Source organism: Erithacus rubecula (genome assembly GCF_903797595.1).
Source record: "Erithacus rubecula genome assembly, chromosome: 22".
Lineage (NCBI taxonomy): Eukaryota > Metazoa > Chordata > Aves > Passeriformes > Muscicapidae > Erithacus > Erithacus rubecula.
Window position 1 is genome coordinate 2,697,312 of NC_136674.1, and position 14,806 is coordinate 2,712,117.

The 14,806-nt window shown below is 42.3% G+C and overlaps 2 protein-coding genes across 3 annotated transcripts; one reads left to right on the top strand and one right to left on the bottom strand.

Annotated features, from left to right (window-relative positions):
• Positions 1–1,142: 1,142 nt before the first annotated feature.
• PRR11 (proline rich 11) lies at positions 1,143–5,941 on the bottom strand. Of its 2 annotated transcripts, none has more exons than XM_079324873.1 (10): positions 5,825–5,941; positions 4,605–4,716; positions 4,050–4,197; positions 3,741–3,863; positions 3,289–3,510; positions 3,051–3,149; positions 2,462–2,571; positions 2,289–2,348; positions 2,105–2,201; positions 1,143–1,766 (listed from the first exon to the last, which is right to left on the bottom strand). In XM_079324873.1, exons 2-10 carry the CDS (start codon positions 4,712–4,714, stop codon positions 1,701–1,703), a joined length of 1,035 nt encoding a protein of 344 aa, XP_079180999.1. In that variant the 5' UTR covers positions 4,715–4,716; positions 5,825–5,941; the 3' UTR covers positions 1,143–1,700. The 2 variants fall into 2 exon arrangements, with proteins under 2 accessions (XP_079180999.1, XP_079180998.1); XM_079324872.1 differs by lacking the exon at positions 5,825–5,941 and adding an exon at positions 5,334–5,808.
• SKA2 (spindle and kinetochore associated complex subunit 2) lies at positions 5,891–14,239 on the top strand. Its single transcript, XM_079324877.1, has 7 exons — positions 5,891–6,034; positions 10,186–10,275; positions 10,809–10,985; positions 12,174–12,260; positions 12,627–12,666; positions 13,260–13,392; positions 13,803–14,239. The coding sequence occupies exons 1-7, from the start codon at positions 6,002–6,004 to the stop codon at positions 13,918–13,920; spliced, it is 678 nt and encodes a 225-aa protein (XP_079181003.1). The 5' UTR covers positions 5,891–6,001; the 3' UTR covers positions 13,921–14,239.
• Positions 14,240–14,806: the final 567 nt, after the last annotated feature.

Below are 14,806 nucleotides of genomic sequence, written 5' to 3' on the forward strand. Positions count from 1 at the left end.
CACCGAGCACCGGGAAACACGGACCGTGCCGGGTGTGACAGCGCACCGAGCACCGGGAACCACGGACCGTGCCGGGTGTGACAGCGCAGCCAGCACCGGGAAACACGGACCGTGCCGGGTGTGACAGCGCAGCCAGCACCGGGAAACACGGACCGTGCCGGGTGTGACAGCGCAGCGAACACCGGGAACCACGCACCGTGCCGGGTGTGACAGCGCAGCCAGCACCGGGAACCACGCACCGTGCCGGGTGTGACAGCGCACCGAGCACCGGGAAACACGGACCGTGCCGGGTGTGACAGCGCACCGAGCACCGGGAACCATGGACCGTGCCGGGTGTGACAGCGCAGCGAGCACCGGGAACCACGGACCGTGCCGGGTGTGACAGCGCAGCGAACACCGGGAACCACGGACCGTGCCGGGTGTGACAGCGCACCGAGCACCGGGAACCATGGACCGTGCCGGGTGTGACAGCGCAGCGAGCACCGGGAGCCACGGACCGTGCCGGGTGTGACAGCGCAGCGAGCACCGCGGGCAGATCCGTCCCCATCGCCCCCGAATGCGGGAGTGTGCTGTAGATGTAATTCTTGCTAATTAAATTGTTGCTTTATAATCGATAGAAACATTGTATTTGATTGTTATAAAGCAAAAAGGGTAAAGGAAATGGTTAAACAAAGCAGATGGGATCATCCTCCAGATGTTTGGAGTATACTAAGGGTATAGGTCTAAGAACAGCATCTAGGAATAAAACTTTTCAACCTTGAATTGGGCCAAATTGGGATGATGTCCAGGCATTGGACACTTGGACAAGACTTGTTATGGGAACATAGGCTTAATTATATAAGCCTAAGCTTAATGTTCTTGTGCTAGTTGCAAGGTCAAAGAGTGTTTGTATTGATATGTATTAGCAAACAGTATATAAGTGAGATTTTTGCTTGCCTGATTTGGTACAGTGTGGGAGGAAGGGCCCTGCCCATACCCCCAGTGGTTTTTGCTTATGCTTTATTCAAACCAAACCTCAATTATACTAAATTACTCACTGCCAAATTTTGTATTTACTTAAATACATGTAACTAATATATTTTGATTGTATTCATTTATATACAATTTCTGCTATTATTAATAAAACGCTGCTAAATTTAACATTGTTGTTTGATTAATTGAAACAAAAACCAAACAAATCCATATCCATTTATAATACAGTGATACACAGTGCAAGGGGCTCATACATTTGTAGCCCCAGATTGAACTGTTTGTTGAAGCTTGCAGCTTTCCACTTCAATAACATTAGTTCATTAAACTGTTGCTTTTCTTTGAAGCTGTGTAAATACCATCAAGATATTTTTTTGTTAATGATATAAAAGATATAAAAATACTGAATTTCAGCAAACACACACATATTTGTATGACAAGCAGCACCAGTGCTGGGATTATAATAGTCCCTGCTTCAGCAGCATTCAGGTGTCAAGACTTGGGAAATTTCCTATTTTTTTTTTCCTTTATGAATGAAGATGCAACCAAATGGAGAGACATTAGATAGAAATAAAAAGCACAATCTGCTTTACAGGGTTTCATAATGCCCTATTTTCCTGTGCACTACATTCACTTACAAATACATGTGCCTGAGTGTGATAAAAATGGGATTCAAGTGGCTTCCAGACCACAAATGGAAAATACTTTGTTCCATAAACCTACTTTCCTTTTCACTTTTCATCAAAGCTGTTTGCAGCACTCAGCCGTGCAGGCGAGGGACTCTTGGGGTGAGCCATCTGTCAAAAGAAGGGAAGGGTCAGAACTTGGATATCTGAACTCTTTATCAGAGATAAAACAGTGCAATTCTTAGCTGACACCTTCAAACAGACACAACAAACCAGTAAATTAAAAGGTGCTGTTAACCATCACGTTTTGTTCTTCTGCAAAGTGGAATTATGACTTCCAAAGTTGCATTGAGGCACCTGAGTGGCCACCAAAAAAGCAATTTTTCCTCCTGGGATTGTCAAATAACCTGCCATGGCACATTCATTCTGCAGTATCCTTCAATCAGTAGGGAATTCTGTGGATTTTAAAGCCACCTTATGATTCCAAGGAGAGGGACAGAGTGACTTGCCTGAAATTTGCGCCGCAGTGCCCGTGTCATTATTGGTGTCAGCCCAGAGCCACATTCAGTGTTTTCTTTACTGTTTAGAGGAGTGCCACCAGGACTTCTGAAAGAACAATTGTGATTAGTTTGATTGGTTCTTTATTTTTTCTAGACTGAAAAAACATAATCAAGAGAATAGAAAGGAACAGACCTTTGTATATCGACTTTCTTCAGATGTTTCCAAAGATCAATCTGATTTTTGGGGGAGGTACTAAGAGAACAAAAGAAATTGGTAGAATGAAATGTTTGCCACTCAGTCAAAAGCATTAATCACTGCTTAAAACAGAAAAATCTAATATCTAGACAAGGAAGAAAGCATCTTACATTAAAGATTTTGTAGCATGAGCTGATGGTTTGGATTTAGGTCTCAGACTAACACTCTGTAGATCTGTGACTGTGATTAATGCCCTGCGTGGCTTCACTGGTGATTGTTCCTACAGCAAAGAAAGAAATGTTACCCCAAATAAAACTTCTGAAGGTCTCACTACCTTGAAATCCATTTAATATTTGTACTCTGAAAGATTTTTGTGGTTTATGGCTTTTATGCTTTTTTAAAATTATTGAGATTTGAATGTGCCTTGGATAAAAATAGGTTTAGGAAAAAAACAACAAAAAAACCTAAACAAGGGTTTTTTTATCTGCAAACAAAGTTGCAGCTGGGCAAAAGGAAGTCTAAAAATCTACTGATGACACACATGAAAGCTCCATGTAAAATTAGAGCTGTCCTGGGTGTCAGTTGAGATTGGAGTTTGTCACTTTATTTCTTCCCTTCCAAAGCCCACGTGCAGAATTTGAATGGTCACTTGAAACTGATCACTGGGTGTTTTGGAAAAAAAAAACCAACAACAACAACAACAACAAAAAAAACCAACAGAAAACTGATTCACTACCACCTATTCATTCTCCAGTTTACCTTCTCCATACTCAGGGTGCAGTTTGTCTTCTTCAGTTTAACATTCAGGAGGTCCTTGAGGGTGATGTGCATGGACACATCCTTTTTCACTGGTGGTGCCTGAAAGCAAAGGGGTTTGGAAGTGAAATTAGGAAGCGAAAGGGACTGAGCACTCACAGAGAGTGATGTGCTGATGAATCCAGGCCCAAAAGGAACTCAGGCATAAAATAAAAAATAGAAGAACTTTGTTATTCCCTACCAGTTTAGAGGCTGTGCCCCTTTGGAGGAGCAGAGGTGCTGGAGGCAGTTTTGGTGGAGGCAGTGGTGGGGGAGGAGGAGGAAGAGGAGGAGGAGGGATGGACACAGGCAGGGATGCTGATGCTGCAGGATCCATCTGTGTCCCCACAGGAGCAGCCAGGACTGGCTTGTGACACCTTTGGCACAGAGAACTTTCTGCAGACAAAGCTGCCACTCCGTTCATCTGGAAAAGACATAAATAAATAAAGAGAACATTAAATCCACTGGCAAATGTAGGTGGGATTTCAGAGAAGAAAGGTGCTGGCTAAGGCTGAGCTACAAAGATACAAACAGGTCCCTCTGCTGTGAGGTAGCAGCAGCTCTGTGATTGCAGGAGCTGTTCAGATCTCAGGGGATCTGCACTACCACAGTTCCTAATTCTCACACAGGTAGATGTTTCAGACTGAGACTGACCTGGAGTGCTTCTTGTAACTTGGAAAATTCACTTTCCAACTTCTCCAGCTTCTCCTTGAACATATCAAGTTCCTTTAAGTAGACTTGTGATGGAAATACTGTGTCTTTAACCACCTGAAAGCTCTAAGCATAAAAAGAAAGCAGATTTTGTGTGTTGGTTTTCTTCAGATATTTCCACAGATCAATCTGATTTTTAGGAGTAGTACTGACAGAACAGAAGAAATAGGTACAATGAAATATTTCCCACTCAGTAAACAGAGTTAATCCCTGTTTAAAACAGAAAAATCTATTACCAAAGAAAGGATATACCTGTGCAACCCTGCTCTGGCACCACCAATACAGGAATGATGCTGCTGTTGCCAAGGGTTTGACCACACTTTTTACACTGGGCAAGGCTAAAGGCCAGTGGGAGCCCCTTGGGACTGGTGATGTGTTCAGAGGGAGATGAGCTGGTGACCTGCAACAGAACGTTTCAGAATGAGGCCAGAATTTTATTTATCATCTCAGCCTTTAAAAAAGTTAACTGGGACCAATGATGTGGAAATTACAAGCAGGTACCAACAGAGAAAATATGATCACAGAAACCTGGAAAGGCCAAGATACATTTCAATAAATGATGGGAGGGAAATGCTATTGGAAGTACCTTTTTTATCCAAATTGCTTTTCCTGGTTATTCAGCATAGAAATATTAAGGTTGGAAAAGATCTCCAAGGTCATCATATCCAACCTTCCACTGAATAACACCAAAAGATATCATGAAGTGCCACTTGGCATAAATATTTCCCTTTTTACCATGAGCCATTGGGAGCAAACAGCAAACCCAGGGATGGGATGAGAAGGCAAAATTCAAGCTGAGCCTCTTACCGTGGAGAGGGACAAAGTGAGCCCTTGGGGGATGCAGCATTGCTCTTTTTTTCCTGTTGAAATCTTGCTCGGGCTCTTCTTTTTCGTTTGCATTTCTTACGCCTTCCCATTCCTGCTGAAAGAGACACATTCAAAATGGATGTAGAGAGAAAAACCAAATTATACATTGGGACAGAGCTGAATAAGTCAGGCTGCACCTCAGAAATTCAGTCAGAGGTTACTCACGGCTGCTTGGAGGAATTATCATGGACCAGTGACAGAAAATACCATTTTATACTGGCTACCTCCCCCTTTTCTATTTATACACTAGATAGACAGCATTAATAAATAGCAATAATAATGTAATAAAATTAGAAACTAATTAAATGAATACACATGAAAAAATATTATAAATAATATTACAAACAAATAATCAAGAAAGTAATTAGAAATGTTATAAACTAAACAGAAACGTTACAACTATTAATAAGTAAAGACAATAGATAAAAGCGGATGTTCAGTTTTTCGTTATCCGGACGTGGCAAGTACTGAATTTGGGGACAACGGTGACAAAAGACACGAAGAGGCCACGGAAGGATGCCGGGGCGACCGGGGCGGGTCCCTGAGCGGTGACGGGTGACACCCCAGCCCCGCTCACACGGGACCCTGCACCGAGAGCGGGGTCTCCTCTCTCTCACACATACAAACACACACAAACACATACAAACACACACACAGACCCGCACACACCTGTGCGGGGTCCCGGCGCCGCCCCGCTCCCCCGGCCGCGCTCCGCGCCCGCCGCCGCCGCCGATTCAAACCGCTCCCCGCGCCGCGCCCAGCCAATGGCAGCGCCGCTCTCTGCCCGGACCCCCACGCGGAGGATGTAAGCCGCGCGCTGATTGGTCTCCGCGCCGAGGCGGGAGAAGGGCGGGAGCCTGCCCCGCCCCGTCCCGGCCGCGCTGAGGCGAACGGCGCCGCCATTGGACGAGCGGGCTCGGTGCCGCCAATGGGCTGCGGGCAGCGCTCGGCTGGGGAAGGCCGGCGGGGTGAAGCGGGCGAGGAGCGGCCCCGCCGGGGCTCCCGGCGCAACCGGGAGAGGAGCGGGGAGGACGAACGGCGCCCCCGCGCCCCCTCAGGGCTGCAGCGGACGGGCCCGCGCCGCTTCCCGCCAGCGGCGCGCGCCCCGCCCCGGCCAATCACGGCCGGAGCTCACTCCGGGCCAATGGGCTCGGCCGTACCTCGGAGCGGGTTTACATTCTCCGCCGGCCAATGGCGAGCGCGCCCCGCGCCCCGCCAGCCAATGGGAGGCGCGCGGCGAGTGACAGCTGGCCAATGGGCGCCGCCGACTCTCCCGTGCCGCGGCGCGGGGGGTGGGGATCTCCCCGCCGCCGCCTGAGGAATGTCAACTATTCAACATGGAGACGGCGGTTACCAAGCTCGAGACCCTGGTGAGGGCGGGCGGCGGCCGCGCTGAGGGGCGGCCGCGCCGCGGGGCCGGCGGCGGCGACGCCTCGGGAGGGCGCGGAGCCGTCGCGGAAGGGAGGGAGGAAGGGAGGGAGAAGCGGGCGCGGCGCGACGGAAGAGCGGCCGCTCAGCCGCGCCCGCGTTCCCCATCCGGGCCCTGAGCGCGGCCCGCGCCGCCCTCGACGGGGCGCCCGCCGGCCGCGTCCGGGTCAGGCGGGTTCGGCCGGGCCGATCCATTCCGCCCCCCCTCGCGGGGCGGGGCTTGCGCCGCTCCATTCACCCCTCGCGCGGGGCAGGGCGCGGCCATTTCCCGCGCACCTGGGGGGGGCGGTGGGGGTGGGCGCGCTCATTGCCCGCCTTGCGGGGGGACGCGGCCGGGCCGGGCCGCTCCATGTCCTCGCGGCGGGAGGGGGGGCAGAGTGGAGCTCCTGGACTAGTCCATTTTTTTTTCCCAGAGGGGGGGGTGAGGGTGGAGCGCTCACCTGGACTGGACCATTTTGGCCGCGGGGAGGGGGGAGAGGCGGGCTGGGCTGTACCATTGGCGGGGGGAGCGGGGGGAGCAGGGCGATGGCCCCTTGGCTCTCTCTTCCCTAGCCCCAAATTCTCAAATTCCCGCAGTTTTTCCAGTTTTTCTCTCCTCTCCGGTGCTCTGAGGCAGCCCCTGAAGCACGGCGGGGCTGTCCCCCTATGGAATGATCGCCTCTCTGCCAGCCCCACTCCTGGAAAAGTGAAAAAAAGGCAAAATTTCTCCTCTCCAAAAAGAGCTGTGCTGTGTTTCCTCACGTTGGAGAGACACTGGGGAGTCCAACCTGCCAAGTTCCATCCCTCAAACCTTCATCTTCCTTCAAATAATCTTTTTTCCATTTCCCTCCATAGTATAAGCTTGATCTCCCCCTATCTAGTATTCTGCATTTTTTCCAAGCCTAGTTTAATTTAGAAATATGTTTAAAGATAATTGGGTTAGATGTTTAATTTTTTTTTTTTTCATGGTTTATTTCAAAAGTCATGCTTTCAAGTGATTCTTATTTTAGGACATGAGAATACAGAGGTGTTTTTCCCCCTTCCAGCTAACAAAGGCTTTTATTCTGGAATTGAGAATAATCTCACATCTCACAGCTTTGTGTCTCTTGCCTTCCCTTCTGCTTTGTTGTTTCCCTGTCCTGGATTTCCTGTGAAATCAGCTCTCTCCACAGAAGTGTGATAAAGCAACACTTCTCATTTCCCTGGAGCTTTTCACATGGATTTCATGGAAAGCTTCCTTTTGCTCTCATGGAAAGTAATTAGTGGGAGCTTAAAGACAACAATGGGTATGAAAATAATAAAATAAACCAGGTAATCATTGGTTATTTGTGACAGGAGCATCATAACAATGTTAGATTATTTATGGAGAAGACCATACAGCTGTCAGTGCTTTGTTCAGAGCAGTTCAGCTCCTTTCTGTTGCTGTTTTTTGGGATCCTGCACCTCCCCTGCCCCTGAGTGGTGTCTGTCCAGTGCCCTTTTTATGTTGTACTACTGGTGATGATGCACAAAAAGCAGTGCAATGTTAAAAGGGCATTGGCCAGCAATACAATCTGCATTATTCTCTGCTCTTTTTAATATTATACAAGTACAAAATCACTGCCAAGGTGATTTGCAAAACAGCTGTAAAACAAGATTGCCACTATTTTTTGGGGTTTTTTTTTATTCATTGCCTTCTACATCCTTGCCAAGGAGGAGCATTGGTCATTTAATGACCAATTTAATCATCTCTGTGTCCTGGAAGTGGCCCAGGTACAATAAAAATCCCCTTCTCCCACTCCATTCCAGGTTTTTTTTTTTTTGTGTTTTGTTAAACCCTGAGAGTTCTCCAGCTCTCAATATGAAATTATTGTTAAAAACCCCACCTGCACTGGGATTTATGGCACAAACCCTCCCTGTGATGTTCTCACTCCCCACTGCTCAAGGACACCCCCAGAGCTGGGAAATGAGTAATTAAATACATTTTACTGTGATTCAGCACCTGCAAATTGTAAAAAAAATAAACCCTGCAGTCTGGAATATATTCCCTGTAATGCAGTTTGGGAACATCTGTCTGATGGCAGTTTGGAATTTCAGCTTGTTATGAGGCAAATCCAAGCAGTAAATACACTTGGAAATGGAATTTCCAGTTTAAGAAGCACCAAATAGTTTAAAATTGAATTTCTGGGAGATCTGTTGAGCATCTTGTTGGGTGGTTGGAGTTTTTTTTCCCCTCATGCTCAGTGGAATGGCAGATTATGAATAATAGTAGTAATAATAATAATGATAATTGAATTTGTGTGTGTTTGTTAGGACTTGGTGAGCTTTAACCTTATCCAACTCTTCACAATCCACAGAAACCTTTGGCTGAGTTGATTTTTTTTCTTTTTTTTCCTTTTTTTTTTTGGCGAGTTTGTGATTGATTGTTGCCCAGAATTGTTGCTGCTAACGAGTGCTCTGACTTTATTGCACTACTGTGCTATACAGAGAGCAGTGCAATAGTATTGTCAAAGCATCTGAGAGCAGAGCCCTCAGCACTGGCCTCACCCTTGCCTCAGTTTCTAACATTTTCTTCTAAACCTGTGAGTAAATTGCAAATTTACACACCAAACCCTTCATTTTCTATGTGATTTATTGTAAAATGATCATCCTACAAGTGATTCTGGCCTAAAATATAATGGGGGGGGGGATTTTTGCAGGTGGATGTTTCCTGAAATGCAGCAAGAAATAAATATTTATAAAATAAATAGTCATCATGAACTGTGTTAATCTCCTGACAAATCTTAAAATTCTAGCCAAATTTAGCTTCACATCCAGTTTTTAATGTCCTCAATCACAGCAGGAACATATTTATTAGCTCCTTATGGAAATCTCAATTATCTCTGTTAAATATTTTATGGGTCATTTTGAAAGCAGCCCATATTTGTTGTTCATTTCCCCAAAATGGAGGAGCTGGAGAAAAGCAAAATATCTTTTGTTCTTTTTGGGTTGACTGCTGTGGAAATGAAAAGTACAAATATTTCTTAGTGGAGGAGAACAGAAACCATTTTGCATTCAGGGAAGAAATCCCTTGTGAACTCTAAAAATGTGCAGAAGTATTTTATTCTGGGATTTTGTTCTGGGGCAGGTGTGGGAAGGAGTTTTTCTGGGCACATGGTGAATTATGGCAGCACTGGGTGAAAGCTTTCCCCTTGATTTATAGATGCTCAAGCCCTTTTGTAGATTTATTTTCCTTTTCTTGAGCTATTATTTGAAAATGTCCTGGAGGTGTGTGAAGCATCATCCATCTTCAGTCCCTCTGAGAGAGGCTTTTATTGGAGTGTCCTGGAGCAAATCCTGTTCCTTCAGGATCAATTTCCAGATCCACATTCATGGCCATTCCTTAAGGTGGATCCCAAAGCTGATGTTCAAAACATAAATATCCCCTTGGAATCCACAGATTGTGGATATTTCTTTATTTATAACAAACACAGCCTTGCTTTGATCCTTTAAAAAAAAAAATTGGAATGGTCACTTTGGGGTTAATCTCAATAAAAACAAGTTAAGGAAGTCACAACAATTTTTAACTTGATTTCATCATGTTTTTGTGACTGTAAAATCACTGAATTATTGTGTCAAAGAATTAATGAGTTGCTTGGGAGCAGGGAAAACTTTCTTGAAAGTGGAAGTCTTTAATAGATATTAAAATTGCAGACTAAAATTAATTAAGTAGTAATGCTATCAGCAGACTGTTTTACAAGGCAATTAGACAATTCTCTGGTGGCTTATTTATCCCAAGGAAAGAAAAGTTATGTCATCAATTTTAGGAGCTGTTAGTCAGGCTGGTTTATTGGGGAATAATAAAATGTATTGTGGGCATTAAAACCATCTGAAAGAACACATCCCTACTATGATTATTAATAAAAGCTCTGATGATACTCTTGGATCCTGAATTTCCTCATAATCTCCTCTGTGTAAATAACTGAGTGTTGTAGTTTTGCTAACAGAACTCTTTATATCTGAAAAAAAATAAATTTGAAAACTTTTATGGTCCCTGAGCTTTTCAAAGTGAGGCAGCTGCTTTCCTGAAACACAGATTGGGGTTTGTCTGCAGTTTTTGGGGTTTATATGCTGTGCCTGACCTTAAATATTTTAGTTCCAGAAAGCAGAATCTGATCTGGATTATATTCAACGCAGAGTGGAGTTTGAAATAATGAAAAGTCTTCCTGATGATACAGCAGCAGAGGTAGTATTTTCACATTAATTTCAATTTTGTTGCATGAAGTTGGTAATAAATGAGTATTTTTCTTTAAAACTGAAATATATGTGGCTGTTCTTTCATCTACTTGTCAAGCTTTTTTTGTTGTTATTATTATAAAGTATTTCCTGCATCATATATCAAGATAAGTGACCTGATATGAATTCCAACCAAACTCTTTTGGTTTCCTGGGATAGTGAAATTCTCCCATGTTCTGCTTTGAGAAATCAGTGGTGTTAACACTTAAATCAAGATTACAGATTCCAATCTGAGCTAAAACTCACTCTTGCTCTGAGAACCAAGATAAACTCACCAACACTCAGTGACTAAATTCAGATTTTGAGAGAGATGAGAGAAATAATAATAACAAATAACATCACATAAAAGATTTTCTAAATTACTTTTTTTTTCTCTGTAAGGATCATTTCACATTACAATTCTACCACCTAGAATTTTTAACCCAAACATGTGACCTCATGAATTTTCCCATCTCATGCAGCTGCAATCTTCTTCTCCCCCAGGAGAATCCAGCTGTTCTCCTGAAGGAACTCCCAGTGCTGAAATCCCGGTACCAATCCCTGTGTGCCCAGATGGAGGAGATTTCCTTGGAGCAGAAGGAATCCATGCAATCCATCCGTGCTGCCCTGGAGAAAACCATGAGGATAGTTCAGGCACTGCAGCAGCAAACTGGCCTGGAGGTGGAATTTTCATTTTTCATCACTTTGTTTTCACCCCCTGGGAATGAGCAACAATTTGTAACCTTTGTGCACCAGGGTGGTTCCACTGGAAATTGTTGTTTGTGCAGAATTTTAGGAGATGAGGAGACAGTTTCTCAGAAGGAATGCTGGCAGGATTGGAGTTGTTTTGTTGTTTTTTTTTGTAAATCCCAGTCCCCAGCAGTTAAAATGGGTGCTGTTCAGATTTAGTGTGAATACAGTGACATAATTTGGGTCATTTCATAGGAATCCATGCTTCTGACAGTTTTTAGAAGCAGACACCTTCAAGAAAATAGAAAGTGAAACCAGTTTTAAAAGGCTAAAAGGATTTTAAATGGAAAATGCATTTTCATGGAAAATGGAAATGTATTTTTATTAAATGGAAAATGTATTTTTAGTGTCTAATGTTAAAACCATTGTAACAAACACCCTGGGACTGCTGTTATTCCAAAGCTGGTTTTGCTAAGATAATGTTTTAAATTGTTAAACAACTCAGGAACAAACAACATTTTCTTAATGGTCTTCAGACACTGCTTCATTATTGAAGAGGTGGAAGCATTAATTTTGATTCTTTACAAATGAGGTGGTTTAAATTAATGTTCAGATGACAAGAGATTGGGTTTATTCTGTTTACAGCTCTGGGCAAGTTACTAATAACTTCTGATAGACAAAATGGGCTGTATCATGATTTAATGAACAGTGGTTATATGCCACAGAAATGAAATTAGATCATTTCTTACTGTGTTTCAAGGATATTCTACCCAGGATAATTCTGTACTTGAATTTTCTCCAAGTGGAAAATCCTTTTCTTGAGTTATATATAAAGCTTTAGGTAAAGATTTTCTTGTATTTTTTATATTTCTTAAACTAAAGATAGATTAAACTTCTGGAGAACTATAGTCTTTAAGTGAAATACTTTTTTTTTTTTTTTAATAGAAAAATTTATCTTACTTGACTAATTTATAGTATTGGTGCTAGAGGAAGTTTATGGTTGATTTTTCAGAAATACTTTGCTTGTAAATGTGCTTTCAGTGGAAGAAAATCAGGAATCTACTGTCAAATTTCCATAAGCAAAGGGCTGCACAAACATTGAGTCCCTCTGTAAATATCATCACCTCAGGAACTGAAGGATCAGACTTCTCTGTGTTTGTTTTTTTTTTATTTTCCCAGAGCTTGCCTCTGTCAGAAGAAGAACTGACTGCAGCCCTGAAGTTAAACTTGCAAACTGGGAAAGAAATGGAATTTTCAGTGGAAAAGGTAATGAGGGCAGGGAATGTCAAAAACTTTTAATCCCAAGTGCAGCTCAGCTGATTTTGTGATTTGACACCTCTCAAATAAATGGAATTTTTCAGAAATGGGATTAAGTTCCTTAAGTTCTCCTTAAGTGAGAGGCTCATCTGACTTGCACAGAATTCATTTTAAACTTAATTTTATTTTAAACTTAATTTTCTTTTAAACTGTGTTTAAACCCTAAGATTTTGCTGTTGACTTCAGTGGCTGCAAGATCCTTGGTTATCCAATGGTAAAATGTAATTAATGTAAATTCCATGCAGAAATGCAAGTGTGAAAAAACCATTTTTAAGCAAAACACTAACAAATGCTGACATTATTGTTTATTTTTAGCCATCCTGCCTAGAATCTACAGTCCCTAGCTCAGCTGAAGGTAAGTGCTGAAAAAATAAACTTCTCACTGTTTTCAGAGAAGCTGTGAAAGGCAGTAAGTTCACAGTTTTCACTCTCAAGCACCAGCAGAATTTAGAATTTACTAGAAGGACCTGAGCCCTTTGTTACATTCCAGGAATAGTTGCCATGTTTCTGGGATTTTTTTTTTTTCTCTTGCTTTCAGTGGGATTGAAGTGGAAAACTTGTTGTGTTTATGGTCTGGAAGAAATGGTGCACTAATCTTACCATAGAAATGGCTCTTTTTAAATTCATTTATCCCTGCTTATAGAAAGGAATTTTCACAGTTGGTTTTGGTTTGTTTTAAACTGGTCACTGACAGATCAAATTTGTCAATCCTCATCAGATCTCAAATTAAATGATTTTTTTATGAGTCTCCAGACTTAGTAAATCAACAGTGATTGTTTTTTCTCTCTTTTCTCTTGCTGGAAAATCTTCCTTTAGTCCCACCTAGGGGTATTATTAAACACTAATGGAAGTATTTCTATCTTTGACCCAATTTCTGAAGAAACAAATATTTTCCGTTTCCTTTTTTTTTTTTTTTTTAACAAATATCTTCTGTTTCCAAATTTTTAGAACCCCAGTTCACACCATTGACTGAGGAAACATTTATGAGTGTGCCCAGGAAGATCAGAAGCACAGTCAAATTAACAGACTTGAACTATTTGTACAAGGAGTTATTTAACCACTTCATTGTACAGAACAACAGGTAAGGCTCAGAGCAATTCATTAAAAAAATTTTATAAACTGTAAAGAATTTCAGCCTTTTTAAAATTAAATAAAACCAGCTGGTTGAGCACTCATTGCCATATTATAACTTCAAAAATCCCTGACATTAAATCATGTCCTCCCCTCACCAACCCCTCCTGACCCTTCTCTGGGTGTTTTTACAAAAAAAAAGGAGTTTTAAACTCAATAATTCTGTCTTTTTAACCCTAAGATTAACAAATGACTGCTGTGATTTGAATTAGTGCAGAAAAGTTGATGGCAATCTGAATAAATTTGAGATTTACAGAGCATTCACAAAAATAATTGATTAAACAGCATGTGCTTGTTTTTATCCTTTTTCCTGCCAGATGTGTTTGATCCTTGTTTTACTAAATTGTTTTTGTCTTGCAGAGAAGCCCTGAGTCCTTCACAGATGAATATGAAAGCCACTGACTCAAAAATTAAAATCCTGAAGGAACTGGGGATTGTGGAACTCGACAAAGAAGGAAATGTTAAATTAGCTGTGTAAATGAAATCTCCTCTGGATTATTAAGGAACAAGAATTTCTCTGGAACAAGAGTTTCTAATCCATTGTAGAGAAGTTGTTAATGTTTCTGTATAAACATTCTGTTGATAATACTTGAAATTAGAGAGTTCAGGAACACTGAGGTTGGCACTTTACCTTGGCAGTTGGAGGGATTATGGTTGGTTTTGCATTTTTAAGGAATGTTCTGAGCCATGTGAGGCTTCCATTTCCTTGCTACATTCCTGAGGGGGTTTTAAAGGCAAATAATCCAAGCCTCTTATTGTACTTGCATTCCTGAATAAAGATTTATTTTGCTTTGATTTATGTGACTGCTGACCCTGCTCCCTGTCCCAACCCCTGAATCTGATCCCTGACATGGTTAATTTTCCTTCAGTGTGAATTTTTTTATATATATTATACATTTTATATATATTATTTTTAATTTTTATATTTATATTGTTATATTTCAGACTGATTTGAGAGAGTAGGATACTTGAAATTTTATTAAGTTCCTATGGGTTTTTTTGTGAAAAATTATGTCTGTCAAAGGAGAGAAATTTAAATTAATTCTCTTAGGGAGGGGAAGGCTGATTTCTGAGCTCATCCATGAATTGCTTTAGGGTTTGATGGGAAGAAAAACAGGCTGAGTATTGAAGAGAAAAGAACAGGGATAACTTGATTTTATGATGTGCCCTTTTACCTAGGACTAACTAATCAGTTTCAAGCAATTAATCCCTTCCACAAACCAATTTAGTAGTTTTTAATCACATTGATCTAATAGAGGACTCAATCCTTGCTGTGCCACTACCACCAGCAGCGTTAAATATTTAATGTATTGGCTGTAAGAAGCGGAACGCGGAAAAGCCATCCCCGCTCCTGAAACCTCGCC

Coding starts and splice junctions, on each gene's coding strand:
- PRR11 (XM_079324873.1), bottom strand. CDS start 4,714: ATGGGAAGGCGTAAGAAATGCAAACGAAAAAGAAGAGCCCGAGCAAGA. Junction 3,864..4,049: donor GCCAGAGCAGGGTTGCACAG/GTATATCCTTTC, acceptor TTTTATGCTTAG/AGCTTTCAGGTGGTTAAAGA. Junction 2,349..2,461: donor CATGCTACAAAATCTTTAAT/GTAAGATGCTTT, acceptor TTGTTCTCTTAG/TACCTCCCCCAAAAATCAGA.
- SKA2 (XM_079324877.1), top strand. CDS start 6,002: ATGGAGACGGCGGTTACCAAGCTCGAGACCCTG. Junction 12,261..12,626: donor TGGAATTTTCAGTGGAAAAG/GTAATGAGGGCA, acceptor GTTTATTTTTAG/CCATCCTGCCTAGAATCTAC. Junction 13,393..13,802: donor TTCATTGTACAGAACAACAG/GTAAGGCTCAGA, acceptor TTTGTCTTGCAG/AGAAGCCCTGAGTCCTTCAC.